The following is a 24,974-nucleotide window of genomic DNA, read 5'->3' as shown; positions in this document are numbered from 1 at the left end:
GGGACAGGACATCAGATTAGACAACACGCCACACAAACACACACTAAAAGAGCATATCAATGAGCGTGCGTGATTACACAAACACACACACACACACAAAAGAGTATGTGAGTGTGTGTGACTACACACCACACCACACACAAGCATGTGAGCACACACACACACACACACACACACACACACACACACGGTGGCTCTGGTCAGAATTACCACTGCATTTCATAGTGATGACTTCAGCGGTGATAAGTTTGACATCCCCAACCACTGACATAACTACAGCAAACCCACAGAGTGCTCAGGAGACTGTCACTCACACATACACACACACACTCACTCACTCTTTCTCGCTTTCACACACACACACACTCACTCACTCTTTCTCGCTCTCACACACACACACACACACACACACAGCTTAATGAAAGGAAAGGCCAATGTGGTGAGATGTAGGACAGCAGGACTGGAGGAGAAGCAGGGCACTGGAGAGTGGAGTAGAGAAGAGTCTTCGCCTTTGCCCTGTCTACCCCTGTGCTATAGTGCAGAAAGCGTGTGTGTGTGTGTGTGTGTGTGTGACTGTGAGTGTGTAGGGAGAGTGGGTTTGTCATACACCAACCAGTCACTCAGCTGTTTGATCCTCAGCACACACCTGTGTCACAGTCGACGCCTGGCCCTAGCATCCTGCCTTCTGACACACACATACACACACACACACACCGAGCACAAAGCACTAGTTAGTAGGAAGCATGCATGCAAACATGCAAAAAAAAAGAAACAAACAAAACACTTAAAGGACAATTCCAACGCAAAATGAACCTAGGGGTTAATAACACATGTGTACCGAGTTCGTCCCCTCTCTGGACTGTGTTTTCATGCTAATCAAACGTGACCAGTTTTACTTGGCTGGCGCCATCTTGGGAAAACAGTCACGTGACAACTCAGCTTACGTTGCACGACGTTGGAGTGCAGCAACGCGAGCTGAACGGTCACGTGACTGTTTTCCCAAGATGGAGCCCGCTTGTTAACGGAACGGTTTCTTAATTATCTTTTTAATAAACTGTCTACACTTACAAAGTTCTCAATGCTTCGATTTACATGTAGGGCCCCTCATTATGCTACCGTGGAAGTGTGGTGCTATTTTGAGCCTTGTTAGTGGGATAGAAATAGCGATTTCTTTTTACTTTACGTGTGCCCCGAAGACTAGCGTTATAAGCTAATTAGCGGTTTGAGGTAAAACTTGTCACGTTCGATTAGCATGAAAACACATTCCAGAGAACGGACGAACTCGGTACACATGTGTTATTAACCCCTAGGTTCATTTTGCGCCGGAACTGTCCTTTAAATACGTAAATACACACACGGGATAAGCAAATAAATTCACCTATGCATGACAGAGCAAACACAATCAGACACACACATACAAAGGGTCTTTCACAGTGGACCTATACAGTTTAGGTAATTTCAAGATGATCAAGTCACACAGATTATGGTGCCTTGAGACTAAGGGACAAAGGTTTGGACATGTGTGTGTGTTGTGTGTGTGTGTGTGTGTGTGTGTGTGTGTGTGTGTGTGTGTGAGTGTATGCGCACCTGCCCCCTGTTTTGAAGATGAGGTCTGCGTTGGGCGCCCCTTTGGGGTGCTGGTAGCGAGGCCGCCGTTCACGATTGGTGTTAGCTGGAGCTGGGCGCTGGGCCAGGGACTGCATCATCTCTGCAAAAACACAACAAACAAACAAACAAACAAACAATGAATAAAAACAACATCATTTAGACATATACCCATCTGCATCCTCCCAATCACTGTCAGGGAAGGAACAAAAACAGACCCAGCAGTCCAGATGAGAGAAAATACACCAAACATGTCCCCTCCTCCTAACCAAACATGTCCTCTCCTCCAAACTGCTAACCAAACACGTCCTCTCCTCCTAACCAAACATGTCCCCTCCTCCTAACCCAAACACCAAACATGTCCCCTCCTCCTAACCCCTAACCAAACACCAAACATGTCCTCTCCTCCTAACCAAACATGTCCTCTCCTCCTAACCCCTAACCAAACACCAAACATGTCCACTCCTCCTAACCCCTAACCAAACATGTCCTCTCCTCCTAACCCGTCCTCTCATGTCACCCTGTCTTACACACACATTCCAAATCCCTGTCTTTCACACACACATCCCAAATCTGTGTCTTGTATTACAGACATACACACACTCCAAATCCCTGCCTACCACACACACACACACACTCCAAACCACTGTTTTCAACACACACATACCAAATCCTCATGACCACAACCACACACACACACACACACCCTGGTAGTCCTCCTGCTCCTGCCGCTCGTTGATGTCCAGCGTGAGCTTCTTCATGCGCATGCGCTCCTCCTGCTCGGCCTGCTGCTGGTTGAAGTGGTTGGCAGCCAGGTGGGACGACAGCGGCACGTTCAAGATCTTAAACTGCACGGAGAGAAGACAAGACAGGTTACACACACACACACACACAGATCACTCACATACCTAACATGTGCACACACACACACACACACAGCGGCACATACAAGAACTTAAATTGCAGAGAAACAGCAGAGCATTGTCACCAACACACAGTGAGAGGTTAATTGCAGAGAAGGGAGATGGATGCGAGGTGTGAAGGGATCTTACGATGCAGGATAAGGACTCAATAGTGTTGGAGTTGGAGGAGAGAGAGAGTGAGAGAGAGAGAGAGAGAGAGAGAGAGAGAGAGAGAGAGAGAGAGACTGACTTAAGTTGTATTAGAATTTATTTTTTCTAAGCTTTATTATTCAGTCAAAAGGAAACCAACAGGCAATAAAAACAGAGAGAGGGAGAGAGAAAGGGAAAGATGGAGGAAGAGAGGGCAGGTGGAGAGGAAGACAGAGGGAGAGAGATGGAGAAGAAGAGACAGAGAGAATGAAAGATGGCTGGATGGCTGGGAGGAGAGAGAGAGGGAAGAGTTCTGTCACAGTACAGTCTTGAATTCTGGGCATTCTGAAATCCTAGAGTGAAAACAGACAGAAAAATCCCTGTACTACTAGACAGACACACCCTGGAACACACACACACACACACACACACACTCTCTCTCTCTCTCTCTCTTTCACTCGCTCAGACCACAAACCAAACATTCCAATGTCAACCCACACACATACACTCGCTGCATCTCTCTCTCTCCCAGTCAGTCAGTCACACTCTCTCTCTCACACACACACACACACACACACACGTCAATATTTATTTTTTAGGAATCAGTGCTAGCAACCTTCTTTTCCAACTTGCTTTTAAGCACGCATAGTGTGGATTTACACCTACTGCTTGCTGCCATTGTAGGTGAGCTTGACAAACTGCATGGTGTCGTTAGTGTTGGTGTGTGTGTGTGTACACCTGCTGCTTGTTGCCCTTGAGTGTTACCATGACGAACTGCATGGTGTCGGGTGTGTGCATGTGTGTACCTGCTGCTTGTTGCCCTTGTGTGTTACCATGACGAACTGCACGGTGTCGTGTGTGTGCATGTGTGTGTGTGTACCTGCTGCTTGTTGCATGACGAACTGCATGGTCCGTATGTGTGTGTGTGTGTGTGTGTGTGTGTGTACCTGCTGCTTGTTGCCCTTGCGTGTTAGCATGACGAACTGCATGGTCTCGTGCGTGTGTGTGTGTGTGTGTGTGTGTGTGTCAGAGTTTCCACTAGAAAAAAATGGTTTCGTTTTCCGGACATTTTGATGATATGCCGGTCAAATATCCTATTATCCCTTCTTAATTAGTCAAATTGAGGAAAACTGGACAGGCTATGTATCTTAAAGAATGACATAATCAGGCTGTATAGAATGCAACATGTTCATTAGCCTAACTTAAACATGCCTAACAAGATCTAGCTAGTATATTTTCATGGACAGCAAGAGTCCGCTTCGTTCGTTGTTTTAAAAAGGCTACGTTGTTTGTTGCTGCTACCCACGTTATCTCCAGTGGTGACTGTTTAACTTACACAGATGCGCACACACAAGAATGAGCGCTCACACCACTACCCCCTAATGCTGTGCCTCTTTATTTGATAACAATAAATTAAGAAATGTTTCCTATTCTGGGAAATGTTTAGTTTCTTTTTCTTTCGGCCGTGGTTCAATGATACCGTTTAATTGTGCCAGAAATTATCCGCGGACCAGTAATCGCCTCATGGAGGCCCTAACCCTGCAGATCATAGACAGAGAACGCATAGGCCTACTGTATGCTTTGGGTAAAGAACACTTTGCATGTCCAGTGTACACGGAGAATGACAGTGTGTTGGAGCGGCCGCACCCCCGCAACTCCACTTCCAATGTCACTGATTCCGACAGATACGCCCGACACTTCTGCTTTTTATCTGGTGGTGGGGGAGTTCACCGGACATCTGAGGCTTCAGACGTTACCAATTTATCATCATCATCCATCGTGTCTGGCCTGTGAAAAAACTTTTAAGGCTAGTCTGCCTGGGCCTGGCCATGTTTGAACCGCCTCATTCATTTGTTCATTGTTTAACATGGACGTTTTAAGCCGCGTGCACTTCCTATTTGAAATGCAGCATAGACTATGCGTGTTGTTTAATAGGTTACTTTTCAAACGGTAGAGCCTGTTCATTTAAAAACATAGCCAGAGGACGTATAATATAGGCTTACATATTAAGGCTTATTCTCAAATTCAGATTGCGTTAGGGGACGGGATTATTCGCCAATTTCAATCGGACAATTTGACCGGGGAGATTTCATTTTGTCGGACATTTCATTTTTTTTTCGGCCAATGTCCGGTAATTACCGGACAACGGAAACCCTGGTGTGTGTGTGTGTGTGTGTGTGTGTGTGTGTACACCTGCTGCTTGTTGCCCTTGCGTGTTAGCATGACGAACTGCATGGTCTCGTTGATCTCGGCCTCTCCATCCCCCCCGGCAGGGGCGGGGCCTTTCTTCAGCTGGCTCTTCAGCTGCAGCGGGATGGCCACGTCCAGCTGGTGCACTTTCACAGACTCACCGCTACGCTGCTGCTCACACACACACACACAAATATACAAATACAGGGTTAACCAACGTCCAGGTGGTTTGTACTTTCGCAGACTGTGTTTCAATTATACAGACACACAGATGCAAAAAAAAAAAAAAACTTTCTTTGTTCACAAGAATGATCAAAAGGTTTGTTTGTGTGTGTGTTTGTGTGTGTGTGTGTGTGTGTGTGTGTGTGTGAGTGTGTGTGTGTGTGTGTGTGTGTGTGTGTGTGTGTGTGTGTACCTGCAGGTTCTCCAACATCATCTTATCAAGGGCCTGGATGAAATCTTCATCTTCAGCACAGGCAACGTGCTTCAGGCCACCTCCACGAATAGTCACCTCCTATAGAACACACACACCACATTAAAATCCTACTTTTAGGATGCATTTCTACATACTGTATATTTAACACAAGACAATACACATACTTGCTAGAATCCTGACCAGTAATTTCTGTCCTGTTTTTGTATGCGTTTGTGTCTGCATGTATATGTGTGTCCGTGTCAGTATGAGTGAGTGTGAGTCTATGTGAGTGTGTGTGTGTGTGTCTGTGTGTTTGTGTGTGTGTCTGCACGAGTATGAGTGTGTCTGTGTCAGTATGAGTGTGTGTGTGTGTGTGCACACGTGTGTGAGTGTGTTTATTTGAGTGTCTGTGTTTAGTCTCACATTGTTTTCTTCATCCGTTTCATTCTCTTTGTTGGAGTCAGTCAGGTAGTCGGTGTTCTCCTCTTCCTCTTCCTCCCTCTCTTCCTCCTCATTCTCAGAGCCCTCCTGGAAAGGACACACACACTCACACACACACACACAGTTACAGAAGCTGTGAATCTCCTGGCTTGACAGAGATGCATCGCCGGATTATTGGAGCCTGCCTGCTTTCTTTAACAGCCACCTCTGACTGATGTGTATTGTGTGATTATCAGATGAGTGATGTGTATCGACACTCATCTGACAATTACACGATACACACTCATCTGCTCATCAGTAATGGTCTGTTTATGTCTCTGGTTTCATTGCTTTGTCTTTCTGCAATCTCTTTCCTCCCTCCCTCTCTGTCTCTTTCTCTCTGGTATGCCACCATGACTGAACAGATTTTCTGCAATCTCTTTCCTTCTTCTCTCTCTCCCTCCCTCTTTTTGGTATACCACCATGACTGCACTAACTACTACAAGCGGTAAGAATAACAATGATAAGGATCGTGCAGAAATAGCTACATGACTACTTCATGCTCCTTCAGACGTGAAGTTGAAATGTCATGAAAACACCTGCAAAGGCAGGTGTCTCCTGCATACAGGTGCACAGGAGCTCAAATAAACAGACATGGCATTAAAGAAAAATGAAAACTAACTAACCAACTGTGGAATGCCATGTAGTATTAAACAGAGCGTGAAAAAATACTAAGAGTGATAAAGTAACAACCATCACCACTAAGACTGATGAACGAGCCACCCCTAATCCTCCACATGTCAGTGAAGAACATCAGTCAAGTTTAAAATACTGCACTGGTATGTGGCGACACTAAAACACAACACTTATGAGTAATGAGCTTCATTTTGAAAAGCTCTTCAGGAATGTGTGTGTGTGTGTGAGTGTGTTTGCCACCAGTGCAATGATCTACAGCACGTGCACACTCTCCCTACGGCCCCGTCTCCCGACACACACACACCAGTGTTTCCCACAGAATTGAATTCCATTTGTGGTGGTTGGTTTGCAGAATTAACTTGAATACAACAGTTTTTAACAAATTAGCACAGCGTGGTTATGATGCTAACCAGACTTAAGCACAATTTAGTACAACCTGGAAAATCATTGTGTGGTGGTCAATGATATGGTGGTGGGCCGCCACAAATAAGTCAATGTATGGGAAACACTGCACACACACACACACACACACAGTCAGGGGAAGCCCACATGAGTGTAATGAGCATCTAATGCAGGCTTACACAGCATGGGATGAGAGTCAAACCTCACACACACCAACACACACACACACACACACAGCACTGGGGGTGCAATTCGGATTATGAAAAGGAACCAAAAAAAAAAAAAAAAAAAAAAAAAAAAGGCTGGATGAAAAAGACAGATAGTCTGATGGAGGTGTGAGAAAGAAAAATAGAACATGCAGGATGGAACGAGGGAGACTAGAAAAAGAAAGACAGAAAAGGGAAGGGAGAGAGAGAAAGGGTTCCCACTCTAAGGCAAATGTAAAAAAAAAAGAGAGAAAGAAAGAAAGAAAGAAAGAAAGACAGGGTGCCTACTCTAAGTCAAATGTAAAAAAAAAAGAGAGAAAGAAAGAAAGAAAGAAAGAAAGACAGGGTGCCTACTCTAAGTCAAATGTAAAAAAAAAAGAGAGAAAGAAAGAAAGAAAGAAAGACAGGGTGCCTACTCTAAGTCAAATGTAAAATTCCATGATTTTTCCCCGACAATAAAACCTGAATTTCCATGACATGAATGGTACAATATACCAACCAATGATTTCAGAGTAGCCGCGTAGCTTTCAGTAATCTTTGAGATGAATATATGGGCATTGAATAAACAAAGACAGGCTAACCACAATCACTCAAGCAAACAGTAAAGCTAATAACAAGATGTACATCAATCTTTCATGGAAATTTATTTGTATTAATGTATTTTGACTAATACATTTTAAACTGGTACAACAAAATTGCCTAATATTCCATGACTTTGCCTAAAAAATTATAACATTCCCTGACTTTCCATCTCTGGAATAGACTTTTTTTTAAATTTCCATGACCCATGGGAGGGAGGGAGAGAGAGAGGGGGGGGGGGGGGGTGACTGTCGAGACAGAAAAGAGGAAGGGGGGGGGGGGGGGGGGGGCTTTACCTCTTCCTCTTGCTCGTTCATCTCACTCTCGTTTCCAGACTGCTCCTCGGTATCGGCTCCGCCCTCTTCATCATCATCGTCGTCTTCCTCGTCCAGACCCTCTCCGTCACCCATGGAGCTGGGGCAGCGGCCGTCCTTCCCCATCATCAGGCCTGAGGAACAGGGGCAATTATTATACCACCCAATCTGGGGAGACACCTATGTACACAGACACACACACACACACACACACACGACACAATCTGGGTACACACCTATGTGTACACAGGACACAATCTGGGTAGACCTCAAATCTCAAATTCCATTCAACTCAGGAACTCAGCCATAAAGGTATACTATGCAGGTTCAGGTATTTTTGGCGACTATAGACCTCCCCCTAGACGCAATGTATTTATATTTGGGGCAGCCGTTGGCCTACTGGTTAGCACTTCGGACCTGTAACCGGAGGGTTGCCGGTTCGAACCCCGACCAGTAGGCACGGCTGAAGTGCCCTTGAGCAAGGCACCTAACCCCTCACCGCTCCCCGAGCGTCGCAGCTCACTGCGCCGGGATTACTGTGTGCTTCACCTCACTGTGTGTTCACTGTGTGCTGTGTGTGTTTCACTAATTCACGGATTGGGATAAATGCAGAGACCAAATTTCCCTCACGGGATCAAAAGAGTATATATACTTATACTTATTTTACTCTGCAGTTGTAAATGGCAAACTTATCGTGGCTTGTTCCCCCTGTACACAATGAAAATGCTTTTAATATGGAGGTGAAGGATTAACAACAGGCAAAAACTATCTCCAAAGAGCTATATTTACTGACAAGGTAACATTTCACGTTTCACGAGATGTAATCGGGCCGCTATTCTTGAAGTTGCATGGCTGGTGCTTAGCGACTTGCTACTGCTGTGCTGTACGGCTATGCTAGGTGAACGATTCCCGTATAACAAGTTCATTTACAATCAAATTATATTTAGGTGAAAATCTTGCATAGTGTACCTTTAATATAACCTCTACGAAGCCAATTTGATGGTAAAAAAAAAAAAACATAGCATAGCCATAGAGCTATGCAGTTAGTGGGTCACTACCGAAAGAACCAGCAATGCAACTTCAAGAATTGCCGACCCCAAGACATCTCGCGAGGATTAAGCGCATTTTGCCTGACATATTAATGATACATCATCCTGACACACACATACACACCTAGGTTATGTCATCGATTCCGTAGGCTGACGTAGGGTCAGGTTTTTTTTCTGGATAACAACAATCTGTTATGATGACTACCTTCTTTATTTTATTAATTAACAATGAAGTCAAACCACACAGACACACATCAGTATTATTTCTGAATCATACAAGACAGTCCTGTTTTAGAGTGATACATGGACAAACTATGGGAAACATGTGAGGCCGTGTTGGCAAACCTAATCCTTAACTCTTATACAGGTCAGTCTAAAGATTATAGAAATCAAAGTGGTGACAAGACCGGTCACACACACACCACTGGGGTGGAGCTGCAGCACATTCTCTCTCACATTCCGAGTAAACATATTAAGACACTGAACAAAAGCCTGCACTTTAGCTTTATCAGATGGTGCGTGTGTGTGTGTGTGTGAGTGAGTGAGTGAGCGATTGAGCGAGGGAGAGAGGGAGAGAAAGAGAGAAAGGGAGAAAGAGAGAGTGTGTGCATGCGTTTGTACACACAAACGATTAAAAGGGAGCAGAAAGCGATCGAGACAAAGAGCAATCTAGTAAGGGTCCTGCTACTGCTAGCATTACAGGAAGGAATCAAATATCTCCCTTTCACACATTTAAACACACACACACACACACACAGAGGAGGCCTAAGCAGGGTTTCCCGCACCACTTTGCAGTCAAGGCGGCCGCCTTGGCAAAACAAGCCTGCCGCCTTAACTACGTCGTCAAAAAAAAAAAAAAAAATGTGTTACTTTGTCCCGTTTTCTCCCTTTCATTCCAAACCGTGACCAACGCCAATCTCCCTTCTCCGCAGAACGTATTAAAAAGAAAGTAGAAACGCGTCATGAATCGAAAAATAATCAGATTTTATAATCTTTACATATGTGATATGCCTCCGAATCAGAGCTAGTGAACGGAGCTGAGCGGTGCAAATATCTCGCTCCTCGTTCTCAAGAATCAGTCAAATCGCGAACAGCCACAGCTCAGTTTAATTGTCAGGTGTGATGAAATGCGTTCATATTCCACTTTTTATGTCATAAACGTGGCAGGCCTATGGAAAGGTTTAGTGGTAGGGTTGTCCAATGATCCAAGTTGTCGCTTCAATTTGTGTTTTAATTTATGCGACGCACCGATGCTGGGTTCATCCGTTTGGCACAAGTTTAAAATATTGCGACTGCGTGATTTGTCATTTTCGTTCTTTTGGCAATTAATGACTGATACCTTTAGTTAACGTTGCCAAGCTTGTTTGTTGTTGCACTATCAGTGTTGCAGTCTTTTAAAATAAATGTTCTGAGTGAAATATATTGCCGCTGCTCTTAGTTCTTTGGGACCGGAGAGCTAAATTGACCTGACGCGAATTTGACCGGAGAAGCGGCCGAGTAAACAGCCACCTGCTCTCAGCACAAGTGTTGACTTGCGCGTCTAATCGGACGCGCAAGACTGACAATAGTCCAGGCCCATCCGTGCCTACGCGTATGCTTTCTAAATTATTTAGCTAACTCCATCAACGAACTTAGGCTATATGGTCAATATCTTTGAAATTTAACGGTCTTGGTTTTATTAGTGGGCATGCCTCAGACTCGTGGTGTGAGCGGTATGGGAGCGGAACAGAACGGCCACTCCGGCCTCTAAATGAAAAAGCGCTTCGCGCTCAAATTTCATCCATATTACACAAAACTATAAAATGATCTAAACTTCATTCACTCTCGTTGTATAGATCAGGACAGACTTGTGGAACAGGCTGCAGGTCAACAGTCTGACAGCCTGCATGAAGATGAGCATTAATGGTCCAATAGTAAAACAGTGCAATTACCAAAGGGCCATTGAAATGATCTTTTTAGGATGGCTTATAACAATGCTAGTTGTCAGCTCTGCCATAAGTAGTGACTGATCACATTTGCACATTTTGTTGTTTTGCACTTTCTTTTGCACTTGTTCTATAGTTTGTAATAGTCTTTGTTAAAATTGCACAAATATTTTGCAATATTTGTATACTGTTGTATAGTTTGTTTGGTGTTGTTACTTTGTTAACTGTTATTTTGAGAAGCTGGTTATTTATTTATAATGTAGTGTTTAATAAATATTGTTAAATATACAGAGTCTGTAGTGTATCGCACAAACAAGACGCCAGCACCCACCGCCGGCAACCGATACAAGAACTCGGATGGCAACCGATACCAGAACAACCCCCCCCCCCCCCCCCCCCCGGGACATACGACCTACCACCTTGACCAACACATTTCCTGCTAAGTATGAAAAAAGGAAGGGAGTGAAGAGGCCTGACGAACGAGTGTAAACCAGTCCTCCCACAGATGGAGGAATGCTGTCAATCAGGGAGGACAGAAACGAAAAGGTGGCACGACAGGGGAACTCACACGCAGGATGACCCAGACAGTGTACATAACACAGACACATACACCTGGCCTGAGGGTTTAACCACATACATACAAAGACTTAACACAGACATCGGTCACCACATACAAAGAAACAGATACACACAGACAAACACACACCCTAAACTCTGCACAAACAAAATGCATGCATCAATGCAATGCTATTAGGGGTGAAAATCACAATTATGTACATACCATGTACCAATTCACGGTTTGGTTAATTTTTGGTACAGTAAGCCTGTAAGCACCCCTTCCATTCACTAACAATAATGCTGATGCTCAACAAAAACAAGCAGGAACAGTATTTTGGTCAAATGTTTTTTGACGTTAATTAACTAAACTGACATACTGACATTGTCGGCCACTATCGTCGGCCTACTACTGATTAGTGTTTAAGACTGCATTCTGCACACACCAACGACCTGTACCGTAACAATTCGGTGCGAATGTCTACCTTTATTTTACACCACTAAATACTACTGCAACAAACAATATGACTCATCAAATAGGAAAAACCCACAGACACAGACACAGACACTGCTCTGGGGGCTCCATCACAAGTCCTCCTGCCTTGTGTGTGTGAGTTGTAGCATGTACTCCTGCATGCCTGTAAAAGGCTGAGGGATGTTTTGAGTGTGTGCGTGTCTAGATCCAGTCTCATCCAGTCTAACTCTCCTCTCCAACTCTGACCCCTGAAACTCTTCATGCACTCACTGCATTCAATAAAGAGTGCTACGGAACACTGTGTGTGTGCATGCTTCTGTGTTTGTGTGTGTGTCTGTTACACAGTTTGACCATGACAGACATCTGTTCTGTGATGTACCTATTTGGACCATGACCTCTCTCACCAGCTAAGTGACCTGTCAGGTGGCCTCCTCTAGTGAGGTATGTGTGTGTGTGCCCCTCTTACCTAGTTTCACCATGACCTCTCTCTCGAGCTCGGTGACCTGTCGGTTGGCCTCGTCCAGTGAGGTGCAGAGCCTCATCTTGGGCCTGAGGAGCTCCAGGGTGTCGCTGATCATGTAGTCGATGTCGATGGGGAACGGGTGCTCCTTCGTCCACACGTCCAGGCTCTTCTTCCACCAGATGTACCTCTGTACACGCGCACACACACGCACACACACACACACACACACACAGACAGACACACGCACACACACGCACACACACACACACACACACACACACACACACACACGCCAGCTTAGCATGACTACATACAATGTCGGGAAGTGGTCCCTGGGCTTGTGTAAACAACATTAGACATTGTTAAGGCCTCAAAGAAGCCGCAGCAATGAGGGGAGGGGAGGTGTGAGTAGCATGCAATGATCGTTTACTTTCCCAGATCACAATATAAAACAGGTCACAGTGTCACAGATTATGACATATGCAGACATTTGAGTTTGAGCTGTGTTTTCTGACAATGTGATTGTTTTCACCTTCACACATCAATAGAAAAAAAAGTGCAAACACACTTGGACCCAAAGACAAAGACAAAGACACAGACAGACACTGGCACCAGCGTGCAGTTGGTGACCTCTGACCTGGAAGTAGATGAGGAAACAGTCGAGTTTCCTCTTGCTGGAGCCGCGGTCGAAGTACTGGCCGCAGGTGTCGAGCAGTGTGCAGACCAGGCGGATGCGGAAGTGGTGCTCGGGCGGGTCGAGGGGCGAGGCCGTGCCGTCGGGGTTGACCCCGAAGGAGGTGAAGGAAAAGAGGGTGCGGAAGATGACCGCCGACTCCACCATGCGGTAGTTGTAGAGCTCGCCCAGAAACTTGGCACTGCTCACGCGCCGCTGGTTAAATTTGGGCTGATTCACCTGGAGGAGAGGAGAGGAGGGAGGGAGGGGGAGAGAGAGAGAGAGAGAGAGAGAGAGAGAGAGAGAGAGAGAGAGTGAGTGTAAGAGAGAGAGAAAGAAAGAATTAAAAGAGGGGGGTGTGAGAGAGAGGAAGAAAGAGAGATGGATGAAGAGAAAGAGATTGATAAACAGATAAAGAAGGAGGGAGTGGATCAGGCAGAGAAGATGGAGGAAGAAGGAAATAGAAATGAAGAGGGGGAAGACCTCAGTCCACACACAATGACTTCACCCTCCGGTGGCCTCCCTGAATGACAGGTGACAGATCAGTGACAGTGAGAGTATTCTCTTGGGCTATTCTTCAGTTGGACGTCTTCCAGCAGCATGATTCAACTATTCCCTTCTGTCTGCCTCTCTTTAATGCTCTCGCACACACACACACGCAGTCAACATGGATGCCACAGTCCTACTGGGCCATTGGTTCAACTCTCCTTCGACCACACACACGCTCCATTTCCAGGTCGATGTCCTCGAGCATGCACCCAATTCACCCAATTTACCACTAAGTGCAGACAGACACACACACACACACGCACACGCACACACACACCTCCATTCCCAGACGGATGTCCTCGAGCACCCCATCGACCACGTGTATCCCGACGTCCTCCTGGTAGGCCACGAGGCCGGCCAGCAGGTTGGCCACACAGTGGATGCTGTTGTACTTGACGTTCCAGATGTTGACCATGCAGCACACCAGGTAGCTCTTGGTCTCCGGGTCCTGCCAGGACAGCTTGCGCATCTGACGCAACACCTGGGACAGGACACAGCGAGAGGTGGGGGAGTTAAGAGTGTGAGAGTGTGTGTGTAGGCATGCATCCGGCCAGACACACAAAACCTGAGACAAGACACAGGGAGAAGGGGAGGGGGGCAGTGTGTGTGTGTGTGTGTGTGTGTGTGTGTGGACACAGTGGGAGAATGGAGTCAGTGTGTGTGTGTTTGACATTTCTCCACGGTGACTTCCTCTGTGGACACAAAGGTTGTACATGTGTTTGGGCGCGCAAGAGACAATGACAAAAACAGAACTGCTTGTAGAGCAGCATGCGGATGTACTCCTGCAGCTGGGTGTGTGTGTGTGTGTGTGTGTGTGTGTGTGTGTGTGTGTGTGTGTGTGTGTGTGTGTACACACCATCTCATGGTGACCTGGGACAGGTTCTTGTAGAGAAGCTAGCAGATACAGTAAGCATATATACTCTTTTGATCCCGTGAGGGAAATTTGGTCTCTTTCTAATAAGGAGACACAGCACTCAAAAAATCCTCCATAGAAATGCATGGGGTTAGTTTGTAACGCCAATATGGCCGTTGTCTACACATATCGCACCCCTTCCTCGGCAAAACGTCGACATGTGAATACATTAAGCCAGTCATGTGCTGTGATGTGAATACATTGAGCCAATAATGTGGTGTGTTGTGAAGACATCGTGCCAATCATGTGTTGTGATCGGGGAGCAGTGAGGGGTAGTAGGAGTCTGTGTGTGTGTGTGTGTGTGTGTGTGTGTGTGTGTACCTTCTCTGTGGTGACCTTGGACAGGTCCTTGTAGAGCAGCTTGCGGATGTACTCCTGCAGAGGCGGCCTCTTCTTGCGGACGGTCTTCTCCATGGGTGGTGGGTTGCAGTAGTAGTAGGCGTTCTCCACCATGGTGACGTAGCGCGCGTCCAGGTGCTGAGCCTGCTTCTTACGCATCATTTGCTCCTGGGGAACACACATCATCATACACCATTAACACACAATCCCACACACACACACACACAAAATCACACACACACACACACACACACACACTAACAATCTTAAGGGGTCAAGAACATATTACATTACATTACATTACATTACATTTAGCAGACACTTCTTGACCGAAGTGACTTACATATGTCAGCTATATTACAAGGGATCACATTGTCCCCGGAGCAACTTGGGGTTAAGTGCCTTGCTCAAGGGCACAACGGTGGAAGCCGGGAATTGAACCGACAACTTTCAGGCTACTGCACGCTAGCCCAGCTCCTTAACCACTACACTACCACCGCCCGACCACATATCTCTCTCTCACACACACACACAGGCCTTAAGGGGCCAATAACACACACACACAGGCCTTAAGGGGCCAATGACACACACGTTCTTAGGGGCCAGGAACATCATACACCATTAACACACTAAAGGGCACACACACGCCATCCTGGCCAAACCATGATTTCACAAAGAAGCACACGCAGATTTGCTGAGCAGGCAGCACAATTACATAACAGGAGCACGACTCCACACAAACTTATAATTTTTCAGAAGAAAAAAGTCACACGCACACACACATTTTGTTCTTGCACAGGACCGGCACACACATTGACACTGATAACAAACACCAGTGTTTCCCCTACAATGTATTCATCAGCGGCGCAGCGCTGCTTCTGGAATTCAAGCGGCACTGCAAAAAAAGTTGCCTAATTTAAAAAAAAAAAATAGACGCAAGTGAAGTTCAGGAACAGCTGCCGTTCGTTCAGGTTTCATGTCAACAAATATGCTCTCTAGTTTATATAGTTTATACAGTCCTGTGCAAAAGTTAAGACACCCATGCTGAACTTGACTAAAGGGAGGAACAAAAAACATATTTTGCCTTTTGTCTTAATGCCTTAATTAAAAAAAAAAACAAAAAAAAAACAAGGACATCAATTATTTTTTTATGTATCCTAAATAAATAAATGTTATTATATATAAATGTCTTAACTTATGCACAGCACTGTATATTCTAAATAGTAATAGTTTGTACAGTGGCCTACAGTGTACAGTTGTACAGTGGCTAATACTAATAATGTAAATGAAAAAGGTGAAAGAAAAACATGAATAATCCTGTTCAAGTACTGCAATAATCATGCTTTGTAAATGCTTGTGCTGATGGTTGTGTCATAATTTGTAATCTCAATCTGTCCATTTCTTTCACAAAATCCACCAGAAGTCACCATTTAAGGAGTCATTTTTTCAATCAACAATCAACATGAATCAACAACACCGTTGCTGGAAAAAATTCTAGGGTAAACACTGAACACTGCCACACCCTCACACATATGCGCATATACACCTGAACAAAACACCCGGCCCAATATTAATTCCCATGACGTGGTTCATGCAAAATGACACCAAACTAAATGCATCAGGGCAACAAACACGACCTTGAGGAGGAGGAAGGACCGATTTGTCCAGCTACGCTGAAGGTTGACCTTATCACACTAATCTGGCAGTGAATAGAGTCAACTATGTTCAGTAGATAAACGAGGGGACTTCCTCGTTAGTCTTTTCCTCATTCATTAACCATCTTGGCTGGTTTCTGGATGTTTAACTTTTGTCTTTTTTCCTTTCTCTCTTGATCTAAATTTGCAACCAACCCCACCAACCCCCATTTCTCACTCTCTCACTCACACTCTCACACACACACAATTTGTCAAGGTCACCATACAAACACCAGCTACAAGGCTGTGATAACCCCCAAAATGATGGTCAGGGCTGATAAATACACACACACAGCACACATTTTATTATTTGTGTGTGTTTAGGACTAGAGTACTGTTTGACCTAAGGGGGGGGGGGGGGGGGGAAGTATGTAAATGCCAATGTGTGTTTATGCTATGAATACGAATATAACAAAGACCATGCAAACCAAGTGTACTACAGTGTGTGTCAAAGAAATTGTGTGCGCGCGTTTATCCGTTTGAATATGTGTGTGTACTGAAAAGTGTGTCTGAGATAGAAAGTGTGTGCGAGAGAGAGAGAGAGAGAGAGAGAGAGAGGAGACAGAGAGAGAGAGGAGACAGAGTGTGAGTGAGAGTGTGAGTGAGAGAGTGTGAGTGAGAGAGAGAGACTGACCAGGAGTACGCTGGTCCTCAGGTGAGACTCTGGTGACCTGAAGAGGAAGCGACCGCAGGTCTCCAGGAGGGTGCAGGCCATCTCGATGTGGTGATGGGAGAAATCAGACAGCAGCATCTGCAGAGGCACAGACAGACACACACACAGACACACAGGGTTCAACATAAACAATGCCCCGCCAGGTCCCCAAGGGAAAGCAAAAGAGCATGTTTGGCCAGTCGCTGGCCCAATGTAAAGTGGCATACAACTTTTCATTTTTGTGTACCAATTCAATCCATCCAATCAATGGTCATTATAAACCCATCAACATCCATTATTTGAGAGAGTGTCTGGAGAGATGTATGTGTGAGTGTGTGTGTGTGTGTGTTGCGGACCTTCAGGCAGTGCAGTGTGTCTGTTTTGGAGAACATCTTGAACTTGGCCAGCTCTCCGATGAACCTGACCGTCTTGTTCTTGGTCTCGATGTTGATCTGGTCCTTCTTGCGGATCTGAAACGCACCAAAGGCTTGATAAGATACTTGATAAAAGGACTGCCTCGTCTTGTTGACTGTTGTTGTTTTTTAAAAAATATTCCCTATAAAGGAAACATCATTCCTGCATTTAAACAATTGGTTTTGAGAGTGTTTGTCCATGTCTGTGGAAAGCACATGCGTCTTTGTCTGTGATGGTGTGACAACAAGCACTAAGCCATACGAAGTTTCCCTTCAGCATGAAACTCTATTCAGAGTGCAGTGTTGTTGACAGAGATAACGAGGTGTTTGGATAGAGTGTGACGGCACTGGGGGGTATTCCAAGCATGTGGTTTAGTGACAAACTTGGGTAAGTTAACTCAGAGTAAGTGGTAAACCTCCTACAAGAACCCTATGGCATAGTTTTGTAAGGAGAATGAAGCCATACAGCTCTTTTATTAGAAGGTTTACCACTTATTCTGAGTTTACTTAGTCAGGTTTGTCACTAAAGCACATACTTGGAATAGCCCCCTGGTGTAAAACGATGATGGACATCACAAGAGTGTGACTGGCCACCTCAGTGTCATCCTACATCACAGTGGAAGACATCACTTAACAGCACTTATCAACAGTGACTAATGTTAGATAATATTCATATCAAGCGTGACAAACTTATGTAACATGCTAGTGACTGTTTAGGAAGTTTTATTGTGACATTACTGCTCATGATAAGCATGACTCAGGCACTAATAGTATTTGTGGGTAACTGATAAGATTTGGAAGAAATGAAAGATATGGGGCCTGTACTACGAAGCGGGGTTACTGGCTTATCTGGGTAACTTTGAGAGTAACTTGATCACGTGTGGCGTAACTTCCCGATTAACCCGTACTACGAAAGGTGGATAGGTTTTAACTGAGGTATGCTGCCATGGCAATTTACGCTGCATCTCAAACCTGCTCCGACCAGGTTATGTTCTTGGTTAACCCAAGGTTTCCGTTAACCACACCCTTTATAAGTACCACCCCTCCACTAACAATTTCTCCCGAGACATGTCGGCGTACATGGATGATCCATACGACATTGGAGCGCAAATCGTGAGGGACTCTCTTTGCAGGGCGAGGGGTTTTAGAGACCGCCAGAAAATATATATAGCCTACCCGGACGATATTTTCTATGAAGATATATATTGTCAGCCAAGGGAATTCATTATCTTTGTCAGATGATCTAGGAAGACGTCTCATAGCAATGCCCGTACGTGGACATTCATGTATTCCATCGGTGATGCAAGAATACTGTATGTCCGAAAATAAATCAGACATAGGCCTACAGTATGCTGAAAATCTGAGCAAGAATATCCTAAAATAAATCGGACATAGCCTTCAGTAGGCCCTTATAAATTAAAATCACAATTTTAACAAACTTGTTGAATTGAATGTCATATTACTGCACCCTGCACATAAAGGCTTCACATTTCCACAGCACCAGAATCCAACCGAATGCCTCCCTCAACCCCCTCCATAATCGGCCTTTCACTATTATTTGCGATGGCCAACTCTTCTGCTACTGTAAAACACGCTGGTGCCTGTCCTCCTACAGTAGTGTAGAAAGACACCTTTTTCTTGTTAGCTGTAAAACAGAGGCCAAGTGAAGGCTATAAGCTAGGCCTACATGTACATAATTAAGAAATATTAATGCAAGCTATAACTATATAAACCTACTATTCTGAATAATGTTTTTGTGTTTCATTTTCACCTGCTGCCATGTGCGTTTGGCAATGGTGTTGCATTTGAAATGTTCACAGGATTAGGCATACACTAAATCAGTCAATGGGGGCTACTTAAACATTCAATTATCCTTATTACTGTAATCTATATGCCCACTTCTGAATTGGGTTGCATCTGTAGGCCTTTCTATGAACTCAAAATAGGCTATTTAATTATTTCAACTCATTTCAGACATTCCGCAAGCTACTAATCCTCCGTAACACAGATTTGAAGAACATGTGGGAATAAAACTTTTAGGCATTTAGGCTACCCGATCTGCAAAACAGCCTTGCTTTGTTCACTGACGACGTATTTGATTTTTGTCGTAGAGTGGGTTTTTATTCCTCATAACTTGTCATAATAATTCATCCGTAAAATAAGGTGATCGTGTCATCATTGAAAGTGGTGACTTGCGCTGCAACCCGCCCCTTTTATGTGAACGCGCACAAACTCCAATTAGGTTAACCCCGGCTCAACAAATCAACTTCATAATCAGCGTCGTAGTACCGATTAACACCACTTAAGATAACCAGGTTTTGTCATCCCTGGTTTAACAAAGTAACCCTGGGTTACATCTGGGTAGGTAAAGCTCCCTTTGTAGTACAGGCCCATGGTCCCATTCAGAGTTACTGTAAGATAACAAGAGTGACAGTGATAAGTAACAGGGTTGACCGTGTGCACTTAAAGGTGATGTTCAGGGTAACGTCACTTCTGTTGACGTTACAGAGAGCTAGCTCCTGTGCAACCGAAACTGTCCCAAACGGGCATCCCGTCGGTGATTTGCTGGAACAGTTTGTTATGTTTTTATGGGCAAGGTTTGCCCAAGTTGTTTTGTGGCTGTTTTTGGAGCCTAGGCTGTCCACGGAGACCGCGTTTTTTAACACTGCATTCGGGGCACAGGCAGCTAGCGGATGGTGAGGTGATGTTAGCTGTATGTGACAAAAAATGTTTTAGCTTACTGTAGAAACCGCGTTACATTGCTTATAGCACCTTTAAAAAAAGCTGGGGGAATACTATGAAGCCAGATTGGTTGAGCATGTTGGGCATAAAGCCTGACGTGCATTCAAATTGTACAATTGAACGTTTCTGGCTGACTTTCTTTGAACATTTGAATCTGAACAATTGTTTTCTAACCAATGTTCATTGTTCATAAACTACAAACAAAATGGCCACAATCTTTTGCCTCTGCTTGCTGAATTTAAAACACACTTGGGTCACACACGCCTCAGCGTTTCCCGCAGCACTTTGCAGTCAAGGCGGCCGCCTTGGCAAAACAAGCCTGCCGCCTTAACTACGTCGTCAAAAAAAAAAAAAAAAAACGTGTTACTTTGTCCTGTTTTCTCCCTTTCATTCCAAACCGTGACCAACGCCAATCTCCCTTCTCCGCAGAACGCATTAAAAAAATAAGAAGAAACGCATCATGAATCGAAAAATAATCAGATTTTATAATCTTTACATATGTGATATGCCTCCAAATTGTCAGAGCTAGTGAGCGGAGCTGAGCGGTGTAAATATCTCGCTCCTCGTTCTCAAGAATCAGTCAAATCGCAAACAGCCACAGCTCTGTTTAATTGTCAGGTGTGATTAAATGCGTTCATATTCCACTTTTTATGTCATAAATGTTGCAGGCCTATGGAAAGGTTTAGTGGTAGGGTTGTCCAATGATCCAAGTTGTTGCTTCAATTTGTGTTTTAATTTATGCAACGCACCGATGCTGGGTTCATCCGTTTGGGGCAAGTTTAAAATATTTAGCCGACTGAGTGATTTGTCATTTTCGTTCTTTTGGCAATTAATCCCGACTGATCCCTTTAGTTAACGTTGCCAAGCTTGTTTGTTGTTGCACTATCAGTGTTGCAGTCTTTTAAAATAAATGTTCTGAGTGAAATATATTGCCGTTGCTCTTAGTTCTTTGGGACCGGGGAGCTAAATTGACCTGACACGAATTTGACCGGAGAAGCGGCCGAGTAAACAGCCACCTGCTCTCAGCATAGTGTTGACTTGCGCGTCTAATCGGACACGCAAGACTGACAATAGACGGGCCTAGGCCCGTCCAGGCCCATCCGTGCCTACGCGTATGCTTTCTAAATTATTTAGCTAACTCCATCCCCATCAACAAACTTAGGCTATATGGCCAATATCTTTGAAATTTAACGGTCTTGGTTTTATTAGTGGGCATGCCTCAGACTCGTGGTGTGAGCGGTATGGGAGCGGAACAGAGCGGCCACTCCGGCCTCTAAATGAAAAAGCGCTTCGCGCTCAAATTCTATCCATATTACACAAGACTATAAAATGATCTAAACTTCATTCACTCTCGGTGTATAGATCAGGACAGACTTGCGTAACAGGCTGCAGGTCAACAGTCTGACAGCCTGCATGAAGATAAGCATTAATGGTCCAATAGTAAAACAGTGCAATTACCAAAGGGCCATTGAAATGATCTTTTTAAAGCCAAGGAGGATGGCTTGTAACAATGCTAGTTGTCAGCTCTGCCATAAGTAGTGACTGATCACATTTGCACATTTTGTTGTTTTGCACTTGTTCCATAGTTTATAATAGTCTTTGTTAAAATTGCACAAATTAGACAAATATTTTGAAATATTTGTATACTGTTGTATAGTTTGTTTGGTGTTGTTACTTTGTTCTTTGTTAACTGTTATTTTGAGAAGCTGGTTATTTATTTATAATGTAGTGCTTAATAAATAATTGTTAAATATACAGAGTCTGTAGTGTATCGCACAAACAAGACGCCAACACCCACACCCCCCCACCGCCGGCAACCGATCGTTGAGGACCATGCAAATAAACTCACGTGGAATCTTAAGTAACACACTCTCACACACACACACACACACATCAGCATGTGACTGCTCCAAGTGAGGCTATTTAGCATGACAGTTGTAACTAAGTTGTTAAGTCGATTGTGGTTTTTAAAAGAGATGGTCTCAATGTCAGTGAGGAACACCATGCAAATACTCTCTCACACACACACACACACACCTAAGGTAATACACAACAACGAGATGCTTTGTTTCCCTCACACACACACTCACATGGAATCGGAAGTCTCCTTTGAGCATAGAGCACAGGTCCTCAGCCACGTCTGACATGCAGGGATGCAGAGTGGCCACAAGGCGAGAGTAGAACGGGAGCAAGTCCAGCCTGGTGAACACACACACACACACACACACACACACACACACGCGCACGCGCACGCGCACACACACACACACACACACGGTTCAGCTGACATTTTATGAGTCGACTTACACACAGTAATCTGAAACCTTTAGAAATCTCTTCTGATATCTTTCACCCATTGATGCTTTTGTGCTCAATACTGAGCTAATCACAGAATGACAGAAACTACATCACAAACTGGAGCAGAGTGCATTACACAGGCGCAGTTTCAATCACATCCTTCATACCGGATGAGGATATTAAAAGTGGATCAACAGCGGCACCTGCTGGTGTATGCCAAAACACACATCTGCGTACACTAATAAATCAAGTTTTTTGGGGGGGGTGTGTGTGTGTTTGTGTGTGAGAGAGAGAAAGAGAGAATGTGTGGCCGGAGAAAGCACCTTTGTCTGGGTACAGTGAAGAGTGCCCGGACCAGTTTCCTGCGATTGGACTTTGTGTTCATGTTCATGCAGAAATCCATGGCAGCCTAAAAAACAGGACAAAACACACACACATTACAACATCACATCGATACCTAGCACAATGCTTCCTCTTTTCATGGAACAAATCAAGAATGTGTGTGAGAGAGAGAGAAAGAGAGAGAGAGTGTGTGTGTGTGTGTGTGTGTGTGTGTGTGAGTGTGTGTGTGTGTGAGAGTGAGTGAGTGAATCGTATACTTGCCTTGTCTATCAGGTCTCTGTTAACACAGTTAGGCATCTGCTGGATGAAGGCATCTACGATGAGCTTCAGGTGGGAGCCGGTGCTGGCCTCTTCATCCTCTTGTTCTACACACACACAGTTGAAGTTGAAACACAGAGGTGCACATACATCCAAAAAAACAAACAAAAAACAATACGCACACACACACACAATGTGCATATACACACACACACACAGCAACAGACTTAAATGATCCACTAAGCACGTCATCACAGCTTTCTCCACTCTGCCACTAATGCCAGTCTTAATTCTGATCCTACAAGTTATATGACAAGAGTGTGATGAAATGAGGATGGAAGAATGGCGACGTGAGTAGTTCTTAGCTGGACTGTGTCCTCTCTGTGGACCTCTGACAGGCTCACCTGATGACCTCACTGACCTTTCCAGTGAACTCTGACCTTTCTTTGACCCTAACCTGTCACCTAAAAAAAGATATCACATACATGCATTCACCATCACCCTCATGGAATACAACAATAAGACATAATCAAAGTGAGGGGGTCACAAAGTAACTATGACAAACCCTAATTTGGAATCAAATTATACAGTACAGAAATAATGGACTGCTGTAAAGTGTAATCATTTTTAAAACTTTTTTTTTTTTGGTGTGTGTGTGTGTGTGTGTGTGTGTGTGTGTGTGTGTGTGTGTGTGTGTGTGTGTGTGTGTGTGTGTGTGTACCTTGCTCGTCCAGTAGCTTCTTGGCGAGCTCCTCATTCTCAACCTCGTCTGTGGGCTCCAACTCTAGGGGGTCATCAGCGATGTCCAGAGCCTCCAGCTCCAACTCCAGCTCTTCTGTACTGGTGACCTCTTTACTCTCCTTAGCTTCTTTATCTGGAACACACACACACACACACATTACAACAGATTCCACTCCTACTCCTATCAAACTCCAGCTCCTCAACAGGGAACATCCTTGCAGTCCATAACATCTTTCCATCAAACTCTCTCAACCATTTGTTCCTAGGTCATTAGTTTGCTGCAACTTGAGACAAAAATACATTTTTTGTTATCGTTTCAGTGTGATGTGAGAAAATGATCAGAGTGAAACAGACACTCTAAAATGTCTTTAATTCAGAGCTCCCGTCCACAGTCCATTTCCACACTGTCTCTCATATATGGTATTACACACTAACACACACTTAGTTGTTGTACAATTGTATATTGTACACAAACAGAAAGTTAACTCATACACTTAATTCATGAAATCTTGGTGCACACACACAAAAACATATTGTACACATATGCACACACCCACATACACACACACACCTTTGGAGTCATCTCCAACTTTGCCCTGACCACCCTTGTCGTTGTCCTTGAAGAGGATGGCAGGGACGAAGGCCTTGAGGTCCACCAGGTTCTCGTAGAAGTTTCTAGCATCCTCGTCCTCCCAGATGCCTCCCTCCAGGTCATATTCGCCGGGCTTGCCAGGGGTGAAGATGTCGATTCCTGGGCCGTGCTCTGATGGGATGGACACACGCACAACACAAAGATGACATCAAATATTACTTTTAAAAATCTATCTGACCCAGCTATTGGCATGTACAGGAAGTATGTGTGCAAGTGTGTGAACTAATAAATGCAGAGATGCGATGGCTCTTTTGAATGAGAGTGAGAGAGAGAGGAGAGAAAGAAAGAGAGAGAGAGAAAGACTCATGAAGAGTGATGGAGTGCAGTCGGTGCAAGTGTGTGTGTGTGTGTGTGTGCACGTT

At 44.6% G+C, this 24,974-nt stretch overlaps 2 protein-coding genes across 14 annotated transcripts in view; one reads left to right on the top strand and one right to left on the bottom strand.

Moving 5' to 3' along the window:
* LOC121697160 (proline and serine-rich protein 2) overlaps positions 1 to 8,095 on the top strand; it is a 33,287-nt gene extending 25,192 nt beyond the window's left edge. Inside the window, exon 5 of one of the 3 annotated variants that reach the window (XM_042078514.1) lies at positions 8,072 to 8,095. The gene's annotated coding sequence lies outside the window, so the exon portion shown is untranslated. Of the gene's footprint in view, positions 1 to 3,065; positions 3,108 to 8,071 lie in introns of those variants that run through there. The other 2 variants (XM_042078516.1, XM_042078515.1) reach the window with 2 other exon arrangements.
* upf2 (UPF2 regulator of nonsense mediated mRNA decay) overlaps positions 1 to 24,974 on the bottom strand; it is a 32,824-nt gene that overhangs the window by 341 nt on the left and 7,509 nt on the right. For 3 of the 11 annotated variants that reach the window (XM_042078499.1, XM_042078504.1, XM_042078502.1), the window contains exons 5-23: positions 24,532 to 24,723; positions 23,941 to 24,093; positions 23,624 to 23,683; positions 23,223 to 23,326; positions 22,943 to 23,028; positions 22,412 to 22,520; positions 17,523 to 17,636; positions 17,149 to 17,265; positions 14,803 to 14,988; positions 13,846 to 14,049; positions 12,984 to 13,259; positions 12,350 to 12,533; positions 7,862 to 8,013; positions 5,686 to 5,808; positions 5,263 to 5,361; positions 4,851 to 5,018; positions 2,312 to 2,453; positions 1,588 to 1,708; positions 647 to 685 (exon numbers count right to left, since the gene is read on the bottom strand). In XM_042078499.1, coding sequence (XP_041934433.1) covers positions 652 to 685; positions 1,588 to 1,708; positions 2,312 to 2,453; positions 4,851 to 5,018; positions 5,263 to 5,361; positions 5,686 to 5,808; positions 7,862 to 8,013; positions 12,350 to 12,533; positions 12,984 to 13,259; positions 13,846 to 14,049; positions 14,803 to 14,988; positions 17,149 to 17,265; positions 17,523 to 17,636; positions 22,412 to 22,520; positions 22,943 to 23,028; positions 23,223 to 23,326; positions 23,624 to 23,683; positions 23,941 to 24,093; positions 24,532 to 24,723 — 2,624 coding nt within the window. In that variant the 3' untranslated portion in view covers positions 647 to 651. Of the gene's footprint in view, positions 1 to 607; positions 686 to 1,587; positions 1,709 to 2,311; positions 2,454 to 4,850; positions 5,019 to 5,262; positions 5,362 to 5,685; positions 5,809 to 7,861; positions 8,014 to 12,349; positions 12,534 to 12,983; positions 13,260 to 13,845; positions 14,050 to 14,802; positions 14,989 to 17,148; positions 17,266 to 17,522; positions 17,637 to 22,411; positions 22,521 to 22,942; positions 23,029 to 23,222; positions 23,327 to 23,623; positions 23,684 to 23,940; positions 24,094 to 24,531; positions 24,724 to 24,974 lie in introns of all 11 variants that reach the window. The other 8 variants (XM_042078503.1, XM_042078500.1, XM_042078506.1 and 5 more) reach the window with 8 other exon arrangements.

This window comes from Alosa sapidissima, chromosome 22 (genome assembly GCF_018492685.1).
Source record: "Alosa sapidissima isolate fAloSap1 chromosome 22, fAloSap1.pri, whole genome shotgun sequence".
Taxonomy (NCBI): Eukaryota; Metazoa; Chordata; class Actinopteri; order Clupeiformes; family Clupeidae; genus Alosa; species Alosa sapidissima.
The sequence above is the reverse complement of the archived record's forward strand: the minus strand, read 5'-3'. Positions and strand labels throughout refer to the sequence as shown.